This window comes from Eptatretus burgeri, chromosome 3 (genome assembly GCF_056783735.1).
Source record: "Eptatretus burgeri isolate ZD-2024b chromosome 3, Ebu_testis_v1, whole genome shotgun sequence".
Lineage (NCBI taxonomy): Eukaryota > Metazoa > Chordata > Myxini > Myxiniformes > Myxinidae > Eptatretus > Eptatretus burgeri.
In genome coordinates, this window is record NC_140963.1 from 40,900,860 (window position 1) to 40,915,767 (window position 14,908).

The 14,908-nt window shown below is 38.8% G+C and overlaps 1 protein-coding gene across 1 annotated transcript in view; it reads right to left on the reverse strand.

The window, feature by feature from the left end:
- Nucleotides 1-7,101: 7,101 nt before the first annotated feature.
- The window catches only part of VWF (von Willebrand factor), a 175,230-nt gene continuing 167,423 nt past the window's right edge, over nt 7,102-14,908 (reverse strand). The window contains exons 40-41 of the mRNA XM_085873069.1: nt 11,680-11,780; nt 7,102-8,010 (exon numbers count right to left, since the gene is read on the reverse strand). Of these exons, the coding sequence (XP_085729195.1) occupies nt 7,825-8,010; nt 11,680-11,780 (287 nt within the window). The 3' untranslated portion in view covers nt 7,102-7,824. The remainder of the gene's footprint in view (nt 8,011-11,679; nt 11,781-14,908) is intronic.

Consider the following 14,908-nt stretch of genomic DNA (forward strand, 5'->3'; position numbering starts at 1 on the left):
CTTTCCTGATGATCGTTATCACCCAAAATATCCCATGTGGTAAATGATGACAATGATATAAAACTAGCAATACCCGTGCACATGCATGGGATAGCAGTACAACATAGCTGGTAGCAGACAACAGACCATACACGGGGAATGACAACAATACGCATTGTGCAAAATGCAAGTGGTACTATGGAACGCCAAGACTTCCCAAACATTGTCGGCATGTCCGCTAAGTGCCACAGCAATTTCATAGGGATCCTGTGACGGCGAGTCGAGTTTTTTGTGTGCAAGCTTGGTATGATATATATATATACATATATATATATATATATATATATATATATATATATATATATATATATATATATACATATATATATATATGTATACACACGTAACTTGAAAGGCACTCGGTAGAACGCATACCTCCGCCACGTAATGTCTGATCCATGAGAACATATCGGGCCCATTACATTTTTGAAATATGCTGCACAGTACAATATCGTTTTTGGCCCCATCTCTCAATGATGAAGAATCACTTTAAAAAAAAAAAATTCTCATATCCAAATCTGGATCTTCGCCAAATCTAATCAGTTTGTCCTTGTCACACACCCAACCTGCCCACCAAGTTTCATCTAGATCCGTCAACAACTTTTTGAGATATCCTGTATACGGACAAAAACAAACAAGAAGATGTTGTGCAGAGAACGATACTTGCAAAATCCATGAAACGAATTTGACCTCAACAACAATTGGTGGTTGAAATCGGTGAGCAAATTTGCAACTCTTCAAATTTCATGTCAATCAGATGAAAATTGACAATTTTATAAATTCGGCCTATGTTGACCTTTTGGCCAATCTTGACTTCAATAATAATGTGCAGGATATCTCAAAAAGTTGTGGATGGATTCGGATGAAACCTGGTGGACAGGTTAGGACGGTGTGTCGCAAGGACGAACTGATTAGATTTTGGTGAAGATCCGGATCTGAATCTGGATACGAGGATTATTGAATTTTAAAAATGATTTCTCACCATTGAGGGATGGGGCCAAAAACGATATATTATATAGCATGATATTTCAAAAATGTATTGGGCCAAATATGTTCTCAGAAATCGAGCATTATGTGGCGGAGGTATGCGCCCGACCGAGTGCCCTTCAACAGTAGTTTGTAACTTTCAAAATCGAAGATTTTTCAAGTATATTGGTCAGTCGATTGTGTTATTCTGTCTGCCTTTCTGTTTATTGCCGACACGTCACAATTCTAAACCGATCATCATGAAACTTTTCCAAGTTGTCGAGGTAGTCTCAACTGATTTAGAGGTCAAAGGTCATCTTGAGGTCCAGTTTCTAAAATTGGCATTTTTCATTCGATTGACTTAAAAATTAAACAGCAATTTTATAGTGCATTATTGAATTGGGAAACCAACGATTTTTGAGATCAAAACGTCAAAGCTCAACTCAAGGTCAAATTTCTAAAATCATCAAATTTCCTCTTAAAAAGCATCAATTTTCATCTGATTCACCTGAGAATTAAGCAACAATTGCATTGCGCATCACTGAATTTGGAAAACAACTATTTTTAAAGTCAAAAGTTCAAAGATCAACTCAAGGTCAAACTTCTAAAATCCATTTCAATATGAAAAATAATTTTCTTCCGATTGATCTGAGCTTTGATTAAGATTGTCAATTTTAATCTTAAATAAATGGACAATTTGATGTTTCCATGGCAACCTTTGGAGAGAGGGGTGTATTTTGCAAGTATCGTGCTCTGCATGATGTGTTTTTTTGTTTGTTGTGCTACTCCTCCTGCAGTTGTGGGCCGATTACACCGACTTGCTACCAAAAAAATTATGATACAATTGTCATCTATTCCAATCCTAGTTGTAACTCTTTGATCAAGACTCTTAATAGTGAGCTCATTAATGTTTCATCCTGGTATAAATCAAAAAACGTTTGATAAATCCCAATAAAACCAAGTGTATGTTCTTCAGCAAATCCACCAAACCTCTATCTGACACTATTTCTTGAATCTAGATGAATAATGAACCCATTACTTTTGTTCATTCGACAAAATTTATCGGTGTTACCTTGGATGAATAACATAGCTGGACTAATCATATTTCATCAACTGCAAAGATTATTTCTCCAGACACAGGCGTACTGTCTGAACTTCGTACCTTCCTTCCACCTTGTATTTTATTCTCCCTGTATAATGCTTTAATTCTCCCTTACCTGAACTACTGCAATATTGTCTGGGCACACACTCTCAGTTATTCAAAAGCGCACTGTAAGGATCTGTACCCTTTCTCATCTGCGGACCACAATGCACCTTTTATCACGAAACTCAACAAATTGACACTTTATGACATTAATACATTACATACATGGATATTTATGAACAAGCATATCAACTTCTTCCACAAGTCGTTTTATCTTACTTTACAGCAGTCCATGATATCCACAGTCATTTTAAGAGATCACAAGATAACTTATTTCTAACTTTTACTCGCACATCATACTCTATTAATACACTACGTTATTATGGGCCACGTCTTTGGAATAGTATTGATCGAGCAATAAAGGCACATTCGTCGGTGGGTCGGTTTAAGTCTTCTTATAAACTAAATATGATCTTGTATTATTGAAAGTTTCCTTTCTTACACATTGATTTGTTATTCACTCTTGCAAATCTTCACCTTATTATTTCCTTTTTATAAAATCTGTTTATACTTGGTATTGTTATTCACAGTGTTCTTGACCATTTTTAGCTCAGCTGGAACGTAGTTCCAGGGAGCTTATGGGATGGCGCGTCATCTGTCCACAAATACTTTCAACTTCTTCTCTGAAACTACGCATGCTATTTCAATGAAACTTTACCACGATGCTCATCACCGTGCATCAACCAAAGTTTGTTGAGGGCATTAAAAAAAAAATCGGGCCTGAAGGGGTCGACAGTGGTTGCCCCCCAAAATAGGTATTTGCTTTCTTCTCTGCAACTACACACACAATTCTGATGAAACTTCACCACAACCTTCATCAACTGTGATGCACCAAAGTTTGATCACGGCATTCACAAAAAATCGCGATCTGAGAGGGTCTCCAGAGGGAGTTTACGGAGGGGGGGGGGGCGGGGTTGCTCCCAGAAATATATTTGCTTTCCTCTCTGAAACCACACACACAATTTCGATGAAATCTGACCACAACCTTCATCACCCATGATGTACCAAAGTTTGTTCATGACATGGGAAGGATCTTGGTCTTGGAGGATATAATAGGGGGGGGGGGGGTGCCACCCAAAATATGTATAATGTGGGGTTGCCCCTTAAAAGAGGTATTTGCTTTCTTCTCAGGAACTACACATACAATTCTGATGAAACTTGACGATAACCTTCATCACCTATGATATACCAAAGTTTGTTCACGATATTAAACACATAGGAGCAATACCAGGGCGCTCACCTGGTAATGGCTGGATAAGAAAACCAGGGAACCACTGGTCGGCATTGATGACCCACAAAATATGTATTGGAGAAGAGAGTTAATACCTTTGGATTTTTTGTTTTTTAATGCCGTGAACAAACTTCGGTACATCACGAGTGATAAAGGTTGTCTTCAAGTTTCATCAAAATTGTGTGTGTAGTTCCTGAGAAGAAAGCAAATACCTTGTTTAAGGGGCAACCCCAACCCCTTATATATATTTTGGGGGGGCAACCCCCCCATATACCCCCGTAGACCCCAATTTTTTTAATGTCATGAACAAACTTTAGTACATCAGGGGTGATGAAGGTGGTGGTTAAGTTTCATTCGAATTGTGTGTGTAGCTTCTAAGAAGAAAACAAATGCATATTTTGGTGGGCAACCCCCCCCCCATATAACCCCTTCGACCCCAATTTTTTTTAATGCCATGAACAAACTTTAGTACATCAGAGGTGATGAAAGTGGTGGTTAAGTTTCATTAAAATTGTGTGTGTAGTTTCTAAGAAGAAAACAAATGCATATTTTGGGGTCAACCTCCCCTTACTCTGACTTGTATCCTGATTTTTCTAATGCCGTGAACAATATTTGGTACATCATGAGTGATGAAGGTGGTGGTCAAGTTTCATCAGAATTGTGTGTGTAGTTTCTGAGAAGAAAGCAAATACCTATCTTGGGGTACGATTTTCCCCCGTAGACCAATTTTTTTTTAATGGCATGAATAAACTTTGGTACTTCATGGGTGATCAAGGTTGTGGTCAATTTCATCGAAATTGTGTTTATAGTTTCAGAGAAGAAAGCAAATATATATTTGGGGGGGGCAACCCCCCACCCCCCTTACACCTCCTTCGACCCAGATTTTTCTAATGTCATGGGTAAACTTTGGTACATCAGGGGTGATGAAGGTTGTAGTCAAGTTTCATCAGAATTGCATGTGCAGTTTCTGAGAAGAAAGCAAATACCTATTTTGGGGGCAACTCCCGTAGATCCCTTTAGGGCCCGATTTTAAAAATTATTTATTTATTTTTAATGACATGAACAAACTGGTAAACACACGGTGATAAAAGTTGTGGTAAAGTTTCATCGAAATTGTGTGTGTAGTTTCAGAGAAGAGGTTGAAAGTGTTCGTGGACTGACGGATGGTCGACACGCCATCCCGTAAGCTCCCTGGAACTATGTTCCAGGTGTGATAAATATTGGGGTCTAAGGAGTTTTATGGAGGGACTGCCACCAAAATATCTAAACAAAAATTTCTCAGAAACGTCAAACACAATTCCGATGAAACTTGACAACAATCTTAATCACTCATGATGTACCAAAGATTGTTCACGGCATTTCAAAAATTGCAGTCTAAGCGGGTGCAAGGTGGGCCACCCCCCAGGGGTCTCCGTGGGAGTTGCTCCCCAAAATATGTATTTGCTTTCCTCTCTGAAACCACACACACACACAATTCTGATGAAACTTCACCACAACCTTTTTCACCCGTGATCTAACAAAGTTCGTTCATGGCATTAAAAAAACTCCATAGGTATTTACTTTCTTCTCCGTTAGATATTTTGTGGGTTATCCATACTGACCAGTGGTTCCCTGGTTATCTTATCCAGCCACTACCAGGTGAGCGCCTTGGGGTATTGTCTCTGTTTCCTTAATTATTTTCCATCCAGTAGTTTTGGTCCAATTTATTGTTTGTCATTTATATTATTGGTACACAGGGATATCAATACCAGCCTTGGCTTTTGAATATACCTCCATATCTGTTATTAGGGGACCAAGCATTCAAATGCTTGGTCTCCTATTGTTGTCAGTATTTTATAATTGTCTCCGCCAAATTTTAGTGGAAGCCGGCGCTGCTCCGATTAAGTTGAAACTTCACAGGAATATCGGGGCGAATGGGAACTGTTGCATATTGTTTCCGAATTTTGATTTTGCAATCACCATGGCAACCAACTTGCATTTAAGTGAAAACTTAAAAAAAAATCTTCTCTGAAATAGCAAATTCTATCGATTCGATTTTCGTCAGGTTATGATCGACTACCCTTGGTGCAAAAAAATTGTGTGAGATGATGTCATCGGTGAAGCGGTTTGCCAACCATGTGGAGGTAAAAAAATAAAGAAATTTCTGATTCACACAAAACATTTTTTATGACATCTACACCAGAATACGAAGTTAAATCTGAAATTTCGTTTTGATCAGTCACTTGGTCTGGCAATGGAAAATAAAACAAAATTGATGAAAATTGATGATGTCATCGGAGACGCCATCTTAGAATGCTTTTCCATGTTGATGTAACCTATAAAAAGCTATTTCTCCAGAACTGCTGTTCCAATTTATGCTGAAGCTTCTCATGCTATGTTGGAGCAAATGGGAGCTAATGCCTTCTTTTCCCCCAATTTTTATTTTTCAATTACCGTGGCAACCATCTTGGATTTAGACAAAAACTTTAAAACTCCTTTTCTCCGAAACCGCAAATGCTATCGATTTGATTCTCGACAGGTTATGATCATTCCCATGATGCAAAATTTTTTTCCGCATGAAGTCATCAGTGATGTGGTTTGGCCACCATGTTGGATTGAAGGTGAACACTTTTTAAAATCTTCTTCAAATCAAAATAAAGACCAATTACTGCACCGTAGTCCCAAGAAGGAAGCCAGACATAACAATACACGAACACACACACACACACACACACACACACACACACACACACACACACACACACACACACACCCACACACACACACACACACACACACACACACTCACACACACACACACACACACACACACACACACACATATTCATACATACAAACACACAAATATATATATATATATATATATATATATATATATATATATATATATATATATATATATATATATATATATATATATATATATATATATATATATATATATATATATATACACAAACACAGCTATTTTATTTGAAGTTATAGCCTTAACTTACACGCAATTGACTGATTTCCTAACTGTCCGAATCATCAGCTGGGCACTGTTCAACCGATTGACGTGAAACGTGGCACACATGATCAGCTTAATATGAGATATAACATGTGAAATTGTGACGTCATAGGTCATGCGGTTTGGCCGCCATGTTGGATTAAAGGTGAACCTCTTAAAAATCTTCTTCTTCAATAGCGTTCAACCGATTGATGTGAAGCTTGACACATATCATTGCGTACCCTTGGGGAGAATATATATATATATATATATATATATATATATATATATATTTATATATATATATATATATATATATATATATATATATATATATATATATATATATATATACACACACACACACACACACACACACACACACACACACATACACATACTGTTAACAATGAAATCAGAGGTCACATGGTTTGAAATTGCCTCTATTGGACAAGGGACGCTTGGGCCCCTACATCACTGCTCGCAGTTTTAATTTTGATTGTATCCTTCTGAGTTCACCAAGTTCCAGTAATATTACTTTCCTATGTTTTTGTTTCACTGTACTTATATTGGCAACTATGGGAATTTTTATTTTTATTTTTTGAAATTGAAGTCCTTCTGCAAAACCAAAATGCTCAAATGTACATGATTCTGTCATGCAAGACGTGTTCATTTACACGTGTGTTGTAATGGTACAAAAACCAGTTTATTGACAGGAAAACACAACTCGATGATGTGTTTAATCCACCACACAGATATCTCCAGTTGGTAAGTGACATTAAATATGATGTATATGTGGTTATTGGTTGGTATGGAGGTTACGACGTCAACTTCGATAATGATCCTCACATTTTTCACTCGATTCACAAAATTTCCTTTCCCTGGCTTGCATCAACCATCTAGCATGAGGGGAGAAGTGACCAACAATAAAGAAGGGTGCTTAAAATTTGACCTGAACACAGACCCCTTAAGCTGAGACTATACATAGCTCCAAAAAGCAGACATATTGCTTTTCAAGATTCTCTCCAGTTTTGGATTCCCTTATCCCATCATAGTGGAAGCTTTCCATTGCGTGTCCAAGGTGCGTAAATCTTTTGGATGTGTACATAGCCAGTTCAGTACATCATTCTTCATTACCTCCTTCGTTAACTTCTTGCTATTCTGTGCAGGTAATTGTCTGGAAATTTCAACAGGCTTGCCATTTTTGGTCATCTTGCTTTTCAGGAAGTGCATTTAAGCAGGAAACAACTAGCAACACTGTAAATACAAATTCTAGAAATAGATATGTATCAACATACATTACTCTTCAATTTCGAAACAAATGTCCAGGTCAAATCTCAACCACCCTCAATCATTGCTGACGTATTGCATACTGTTTCAGATGGATATTTGAGCTCAAACACAGTGCTTGGATTTACAATCGCACGCGGTTATGACAGTCATATTGTAGCCCTGTGTTGAGCCATTGTGGCAATGCAGAGGGATCACGATGGTGTGCGTTTCCAGAGCGGAGCAACAGCGGCAATCTGGTGCAACCTGTCCAGAGCTTACAGAGTACACCGCAGATGAGATGCAACGACCCTGGACACAAAAAATAAATAAATAAAGTAAAAAGATTAATTTTACTGAATCATGAATTTGACATTGCTTTGTCACTGCACAAAAGTTTTGCATTTTTATTATTATTATTTTTTTTTAATACACTGCTTTAGACATCCTTTCTCTTAAATCATAGTGGCTTAAATCGTATTGAATAAAATTAAATAATAATAATCAGACTTGGTGGTGTAATGGTGAGAGCATCTGCTCTGTGTCTGGGAGGTCAGTGGTTTGAACCCTGATTGAGCACATACCAAAGACTTCACAAATGGTATGTGCTGCTTCCTTGCTTGATGTTCAGTGTTTTAACAGGATGGAGTGCAGACAACCAACTGTACATTTGACAACCATAGCTACTTTGTAAGGGAGCTTGTATTATATTAGTCCCTTGTTTTACCGGAGGGGACTATAGGTTTGCTTTCCATCTGTCCCACCAGTGGTTTTTCTGACTTTTTCACATACCTTTTAACATATCCAACTGAAACTTGGTACATGGCTTTCCTATAAGTTACAGGACAAGTTTGAGTTTCAGGGTGTTTCTTCAATCTTTCAGTGTTATGCCCTTTTTGGACTTAGAAAATATCACATCAACAAAGGATGTGTATTACTAAGCAATTCTCGCTCTTATTAATATTTTTCTCTGTGTGGATATGCGTGATGTGTCTTCATCGACTTTGAGAAAAATGAAAACGATTTCTGCTTGAAAACATATTTGATTCTCCAAAACTTCTTTGAAACAAGAAAAACAACTGTGGTCACAGTTTACTGTTTTGCCGGCATTACAAGTTTTATCCACCAGGAGTACTGCTCTCCCCTCTGGGAGATGCCATATTGAGTAAGCTGGTACTCATACATCATCAGTACCTTATTTTCAAGGCTGCCTCCCAGAGGACAGTTCAGTCGCATTCTTCCCTCCAGGCCTTTGAGCAAGCGATGCACAACTATCATGTGTCATCCGCCATCCCTGCCTACAATCTTTTCTACCCTCGTTACCCTTATCTCACCCAACCCTCTTACTCCCTCACCCAAAGCCCTTTTTGTATATACAGTATTTGTTGAATAGCATGAGGTCTTCTTCGTTTGTATGCAGAAAAAGGCAGCGTGGTAGCATTATTGGCTGATGGTGTGGCTGCGTTGCTGATTCAGTGCCCTTTGCTGGTTAGTGCAGGAATTTAACGTCCACCAATGAATGTTGGCAGACGGGATTCCCGTTTAATGTCCAGCCAAGGGACGACACACACATTGATGAATTACCCTGCCTGTGAAACACCAAGATGATAGTTTATTGCTGGATCGGGATTCAAAGTCACGGGAGACAACTTAGAACCGAGTGTGCGTACCTCTCGGCCATCCTGTCAGCCCATTGCATCAGGTGTTTTAGTATTGTTGCAGCTCTGTAAAGCTGGCACTCCCCCAAAGCAATGGCACCCAACATATAGCGCTCCCGAGACAGTTCGTTATTTCATTAGGATTCGTTCAGTTTGCCCTTCCGTTATGTCTAATGGATATATGGGACAAGATCCATTGTGTAAGGCTTTTAGTTAGGTCTTCAATTCCCTTTGCTATTCTTTCACCTATTTTATTACAGCGCGGCAACATCGCGCTGTTTTATAATTGGCTATTCTGTCCTGTGTCTTCTGTCACACTTATTGGGTGTGATGTGGGCGGAGATTGCTGGGTGAATTGTGGGTGGGGTTAATGCAGAAGAGCGACGTTTTTGGTGCTGAATCGTTTTCTGTGTGATGCCGGAAGTTGATTTTCTGAGCAGGAAGTGATAATCTTCCTGTAACGTTAGTTGTTAATTTTCAATGATTGCCCTTGGTTCGTGTTTCCTTGAGTTTTCTGAAACTGGGATGTTGAAATTTTTTTTATAGATATGCCAATGAATCACTTTGCATACTTTGTTGTGCCGTTGTGTGTAAAGTTGTTCTGATGATAGATTTTTGCATCCCAAAAGCAGGTGACTAGTACTTTCTGTTTGTCTTGCAGTGCCGACACTTGTCCGTCTGGCTCAGTCCTGCCATCTTTTTTAATCTATTTGGTGTAGTGTCCTTGATCTTTGGCATTTATTATTATTCGTTCTCCGTCCCAGGTGAGCTGACCTCTTCTTATCCATTCCAATGAGCCTTCTTTGTCGATCCCAACTCGGTCCAATTCGTTTTTTTGTATTTTCCTGCTCTTTTGTAGTTCTAATTTGTGATATAATCTCTTGGGATTACTCTCAAACATGTGGTTTTGTTTTCTCCTGTTTGCTTCCTCATAGGTATTGCACTTGGGTCCATTTGATTGTTTGTTTGTCTGTTTGTTTGTTTGTTTTTCCGCACAGAACTTTCGTATTTTTCTCCGCAACCGTTGTCGGAATGAGACAAAATTTTCACCATTGGTGCGACTACTCGCAATGTTTTAATGATAAGTATGCCATCATAGGTCACGTGGTGTGGTACCAATGTTGGAAAAACGGAAAAACTTTGGACCTCTGTATCTCTGAAACCACACCAAGGAAAAAATGGAAACTTGGCACACAGCAAGTACTCCTCATGGGGAATGTGTGTGACATTTTATGACGTCATAATTGCCTTCGTTATGACGTCATAATTGCATCTGGAGAACGCTACATCCGATCAGTATGAGAATTGAGGGTCATCTTGGAATAAAATGGTCCACCAAAAAAAAAAATGATGACATCATCAGTCATGTGATTCGGCAGCCATATTGTTTAAAAAAAATACCTTAAAAAATCTTCTTCTCTGAAATTGCTGAACAAATTGAGGCAAAACTTTACAAATATGACCACCTATCCATGCAGAACAAAAGGGTCACATATGACATAATAGGTCACATGGTTTGGCAGCCATATTGGATTTACTGTAAAACCTATAAAAATACACCACTCAAAAGAAGTTCTGGTGAGGGTCTGCAATCTCTGATTGCTCTTATTTTGAGTTTGTTTTCATCACCCAAGCACTTGAGGTCTTTGTCTTCGATTTTGTATTTCTTTTTCATGCTTTGGATTCTTTTTTTTTGTTTTGGGTTTCTGTTTCCTTTCCTGAACTGTTGTATCTGACCTACTTCCTTCCTCAGTTGCTCTCTTTGTCACTCAAGTATCTGTTTCCATGGTGGGATTTGGCTTCTATTTGTAAGGCCTTGTTTTTATTCTCTTCTGGTGGTGTTTGTGCATTATTTTTTTCTTGAATGAATAGTGCTGCTGCAAAACACATGATATTGATTTCTTTCAAGGTGGATGATTTTGTAATCATTTTTCGAATTGAATGGTTGGTCCGCCTCACTAAGATTTGTGATGGAGTTTTGGTCTCTTTCTTAGTTTTATCAGTTTTTTTATCTCTTCTATTTTGTTGGCCAATTCTTCTTCCAATCTAAACTGCTCTTCATCATCATCTTCACCCTCCTCTCCCTCATTCTGCTGCTCTCCCTTGTCTTTCTGCCATGTGTATGTGTCCATCCAGACCATAACTTTCCATAACTTGACCAGTAATTGGTTTGTGTACACATGGCATCCATGGGGTCTTTTGCGCAACTACATGAAGCCACTGATTCTGCAATCAAGTGGCTGTCGTCACTCAACTTACTGTTATCGTGTGCACATGATCATATGAAAGAAGATCTTGGTGTGTGCATAGCAGTAAATCTGACCTCACAGAACGTGATGTTTACAGGCCTCTCAGTCTTGCAGTTTTCAACTTTGATGTACTTGAGCACTCCATGCTGTACCTTGCACTCATGTGCCTGCACACCTGCACAAGCACATACACAACCCAAATTGGCAGTGCTCAAGTTGAATGTTGACCTCAGCAAATCTTGGCCCCTTAAGCTATTTGGTAATACCATTAATTAAACTCGTATTTATAACTGTGCACAGTTCAAATAGAGTGAGTGGACTCAGGACTGACAAAAGTGGCATGAGTTATTCAAGAAGCCACATGTGCCACCAGGCATTACAGGTTCTTAAGCATGTAAGCAAGCACTATTCAAACGAGATATTTGCGATCACAAAGCGATCTCCAAGGGTAAGCCTCCCTCCCTCAATGGGAGAGGCTTACCCGTGGCCCGTGATCCAATGATGGCCACAATTTTTCGGACCACCATATCACCTTAACCTTTAACATTTAGGGATAGAGGGTAAATAAATAAAATGTGTCCCCATCAACAATGTATCCATAAAACTCAACATCATGAAAATTGGAGGAAAATTATTAATGTGATGAAAAAGGTATTTTTTGTTAATTAGGTCACAATCCGTAAAAAAATAGGTCAAGGGCACAAAACAAATGTCAGGTGCACAACTTCAATGCAGGTCAACTTTTATGATCAAGAACGTCTTGTAAGGCCAAGCGGTCTTTGAGATTCTGAATTGACAAAAACGCATGGTTATTTTCAGGCCTTGACCTTTAACCCAGAGGGGTATAATGTAAATAAAGCATAAATGCGCTTTGATCTGGGCTATCTATGAAGGGTAATTTCGTTCTGATCAGACAAACCATCAAGTTTTGGTGAAAGTGTTTATAATTAGGTAATGACCTTAAAATTTAAATGAAGATCAAAAAAATTATGTCAACCCCACATACTTTGTATTCCCATTATTTATGCAAAATTTAATTCCGAAAGTCCTCAGACATTGGCAGAAAAAAGGGAGAAAATCCTAAATGGTGGTTTAATACTCCAAGGGATGCAAGACCTGAAGCTTTAACCCAGAGGGGCATGATGTAAATTAGGTTTAAATGTGAAATTCCCTTGGCTATCTTGATAGGAGGGCAATTTTGTTCTGATCGGACAAACCTGAGCTGAGTTATGATGAAAAAAGTCAAAATTACTATAATTAGGTCATGGCCTTAATTAAGTCGATACAAAAAATTTGGTCAACCATCCCCATACTTTGTATTCACATTATTGATGCAAAATTGAATTTCAAATGTCCCAGGCGGCTCCGAGATATTGATAGAGTTTGGAAATTTGGAGTCGTGATAGCGCAGGAATAAAAAAAAATTATTGAGTGCAGGAAGTATCTATATATTAATACTGAAGGACCAATTTTGTGCTCCTCCTCACGGTCGTGTCACGTTTTTCTCGGTACTGTGACCTGGACTGAAAGAAACTTCATACCTGTAAGAGTGCATCGCACATAGTGGCAATAGTCAACCTTCAACTCTGAAGCAGAATAAGCACTTTTCGTTTTACATTCGTTTACATGACGACGTGTGACGTCACCACTGAGAGGCGTAAGGACGTCATGATGTCATCGGTCATTCGCTGACGTCATTACGTCTGTCGTCGACAGACCGTCACCGCTGAGAAGTGTAATTCCACTCCTCGAAAATAGCGTCTGCAATGTAAAACCCTCTTCTGCACATGCTGACTACCTCAAAATGTGAATTTGACACAAAAAATGTTACAAGAAACATTGTATCTATATATTAATACTGAAGGACCAATTTTGTGCTCCTCCTAGCAGTCACATCACGTTTTTCTCGGTACTGTGACCTGAGAAGTTTTGACACGGTGTTTGTACGTCAAAGTAGACATGTGCACAAATCAGGGGACTTCTTCACAAGGAGTAGTGTACACCAAAAATGTCGTGTACAAGAACGTTTTGTAGGCCTCATTAGGTAAGGCCATGAAGTACATCGACTGGGATCCGGCTCTTACAAGAGCCGCCACTGGTTGTCAAATTGGGCTCATGGAACGGAATCCGTCTGTGACGGGTTTTCGGCTAGTTCCCATTATTGATGCAAAATTTAATTCCAAAAGTTCTCAGATATTGGTCGAGAAATAAAAAAAAGAGTGAAAATCCTAAATGGTGGTTTAATACTGCAAGGGATGTAAGACCTTGACCTTTAACCCAGAGGGGTATAATGCAAATTAGGTTGAAATGCACACTGCCATTGAAACACAAACAGGTTAATGCATCTGCTCTGAGTCTGGGAGGTCAGTGGTTCAAACCCGGCTGAGTCATACCAAAGACTTTAAAAAATAACAAGTCTGAAGACGACGATGGTTCACGATCGGTATTTGACAATGTAGATTGTTTCGGAAGTCAAGGATGAGACAATGTGATAATGTTTGACCAAGTTATAAAAATGATCAACATGATGTGGTACGAGTGATGGGTTATTAGCTGCAAAATGTCGAAAACCCAGTTTCGTTCAACAACTTTCAAAATTTGACCTTTGCATAACCTTTAAAGGTTACAACACAATGTTGTGGACATTAAAATAAGGAAACAGGATACGTGCTATAGCTTATTGGAGTTAGTTCATTGAAGAAGGTCAAAAACCCGGTTTGATTCCCACAACCTTGAAAATTTGACGTTTGTGAACTTTAAAGGTCAAAGGTCAAGGATTATGACCTTTGGTGCAAAACTTCCTCTGGAACATTCCAGGAACAATATAACGTCATATAGGCTATATGGCATTTCGCACTCCACGGATTATCCATACTTTGATGAAATCAGTGTAAAAACAAACTTAAAGGGGGCGCCACAGGCAAGGTGTTCGAGATAGAGCAACATGGTTTCAAGACTTTACGTGGGGAATGACCTCAAGATTATGCATAAAAAATATTGTCTTCCTAGCTCAAAGTTTGGGCGGTCATCTGATTTTTATGTCAAAATTCGAAATTTTCTAAGTTTTTGATCTTGTGACCTTGACCTTGGGATGAAAATGAAAAATCGAGCTCCGTGGAGCTATGCAGGGGCCATTGGGCTAACCAAATACCTTAACCCCTGCCAGATTTGACAAACCCCTCGGAGAAGATGGATTTTTATGTCAAAATTCGCAATTTTCTAAGTTCGTGACCTTGTGACCTTGACCTTGGGACGAAAATGAAAAATCGAGCTCTGTGGGGCTATGCAGGTGCCATTGGGCTA